Below are 2,229 nucleotides of genomic sequence, written 5' to 3' on the forward strand. Positions count from 1 at the left end.
CCGTATTGCAGGGAGAATGGACTGCCATACACGTTATGGGTCTGTGAGGGCGAGGAGGGAGAAAAAGGGGAGTGGAAAGGTACGAGTTGTCATCGAGGAAAAACGGGAGCTGGAAGCATGTAAATATATTAATAACCACTTCAGCTAAGAAGAGTGCCTGACGAGCCCAGTTGTAAGTAAGCTATTAAGACTCGACTGTACGCTGTGTTCGTGTTTTCCTCTGAAAACAATAAGTTCCGTTGGAGCAGTCTTTCAACGCCTCTCTCTGTCTCTCGCAAGAAAAGTTGACCCACACAACAAAGTAAAGCTATTTTTCAGCTATGAGCCGACAGGGACCCCGCCCTATTAGTCAGAGGTCCCTTTACTACAGTTCGGAGTCGCGGACCTTCAGTAATAGTAATAAATCACACAGCAATAGTACATTCACGTTGTTGTAAAAAGCATGATAATATATTAAGTAATCCAAAGTATTCAGAATACGTTACTGTCATTGAGTAACGTAACGGAATACGTTACAGAATACATTTTGGGGCATGTATTCTGTAATGGAATACATTTTAAAAGTAACCTTCCCAACACTGCTCGTGGATAAGATCATGAATAAAGGAGAAGATAAATGCAAAGACTTCCTGAACCTCCTGCAAACCGACGGCGCCGTTGAAGACACTTTCCCTCAGCTGGCGAGTTTACAGCTGACTTACACCCCCCTTTTATCCGAGCCTGTCCAAGTGTCTTCATGTCAGCACGGTAACACACACGTAACACTGTATAGAAACACTGCGTCTCCTGTTGTGTTTGGTTGTTTAACTCAGTTTCATTGTTCTTCCCTCAGATGTTCTGCCACAAGATGGGAATATGTCAAAGGTGAGATGCTGATGCAGAAACAGCCTCCTACACTTGTGACATCGCTTGAGGCAGATATGTAGATGAGATTCTGTGGTTACGCAGCCTGTAGTAACACATTTAAAATCTCGGTGTCCACTCTTTAGGATGTTTATCAAATCAACAGCCGGCCCGTCGGCCTCTGTGTGATCATAAACAATGAGAACGTCTTGACTGGAAGCTGGTTCGTTCAGTCTCTTTGTGAGCAGCTGAAAGAGCGCTGTCCCAGGTAATTGTTTTAAAATCACCAAACACATCTGCACACTGACCCTGACAGTAGTAGTAACATGTTTCTGTATCTCTATAAATGCTCTTAGGGGCGAGGACATCGCCTCCATCCTCTACTTCGTGAACAATGATGTAGCACATAGAGAGGGCTCCTTGCGCTCCCAGTCTGGTGAAGTCAAGCCAGCCAGGCAGATGCCTGAACCGAAGTTCACCCTGACGAAGAAACTTGTGCTGCAACCTCAGCACAGCTGAAGTCATCATGGAAACACAGCACACCTTACTGTGTAACTAGGGATGTATGATTAGCTCAGTTTCTTAAAATGTTGTTTTTATATTTTCCCTCTTTTTTCATCATTTTAAATGTTTTATTTTTCTAAATCTTAATCTCACATTGCGGTGTTGCATTTTATACTGTCACAGTTTTATATCAAAGAATAAATCTGACTGTGAACACAACTGGGGAGAAAAATGTTTTTATTCGTGTTGGGAGGTTTTTACATGTGCTGCAGTAAAGCTTCACGGGAGCTTTGCCTAAACTGAGTCTTTACATTCTTAAACCTAGTAACATTACGTAATCAATCAAAAAGCTAAAAAAGTTTTCAAACAATAGATTTCTGTTTAGGCTCAAATCAGTTTGATTTTTCAAGGCTCACACTGATGAAATAATAACTCCCTTCAAAAACATCAAGCCAAAAGTAATCAGCCAGGTTTGAAAATGTAGGAAGTAGAAGTAAAAAGTTGCCACAAAAAAATAATCAAGTAAAGTAGATATACCTTATAACTCTACTTAGTACAGTAACAAATTATTTGTACTTCTTTACTGCCCATCTGCGCTGTTGTCCACGTCCAGCTTAAAGCATGCACTGTTGATAGTTCAGCTGAAGTGTAATCACAAGTGAACCTCAAACGTGGTGTGTTGCACATTCTTTTAGATCCAAACCAATTCAATAAAACTTTATTGAGCCCGAAGGAAATTGGGTAACGGACCTACCACACCTACAAGTAGCATTACTAGCCACAGAGTGAGAGGGAAACTAAACCTTCATGGAGTTATTTCAGGTACAAGGGCTTTTTTTCTGCTATCAATTTGTTATTTTTAGGTTTTCTGTTTAACCCTGA

At 41.0% G+C, this 2,229-nt stretch overlaps 1 protein-coding gene across 1 annotated transcript; it reads left to right on the top strand.

Moving 5' to 3' along the window:
* Positions 1 to 365: 365 nt before the first annotated feature.
* LOC146688205 (caspase-8-like) lies at positions 366 to 1,554 on the top strand. The gene is made up of 3 exons (XM_085439832.1): positions 366 to 864; positions 990 to 1,111; positions 1,200 to 1,554. The coding sequence occupies exons 1-3, from the start codon at positions 856 to 858 to the stop codon at positions 1,360 to 1,362; spliced, it is 294 nt and encodes a 97-aa protein (XP_085295958.1). The 5' UTR covers positions 366 to 855; the 3' UTR covers positions 1,363 to 1,554.
* The last annotated feature ends 675 nt before the right edge of the window (positions 1,555 to 2,229 follow it).

This window comes from Copadichromis virginalis, linkage group LG18, assembly GCF_057382275.1.
Source record: "Copadichromis virginalis isolate Kocher_CV1m ecotype Utaka linkage group LG18, C_Virginalis_male_GT1.1, whole genome shotgun sequence".
NCBI lineage: Eukaryota > Metazoa > Chordata > Actinopteri > Cichliformes > Cichlidae > Copadichromis > Copadichromis virginalis.

Excerpts from the sequence above, each read along its gene's own strand:
- LOC146688205 (XM_085439832.1), top strand. Across the intron at positions 1,112-1,199 it reads CTGAAAGAGCGCTGTCCCAG|GGGCGAGGACATCGCCTCCA; the intron begins GTAATTGTTTTA and ends AAATGCTCTTAG.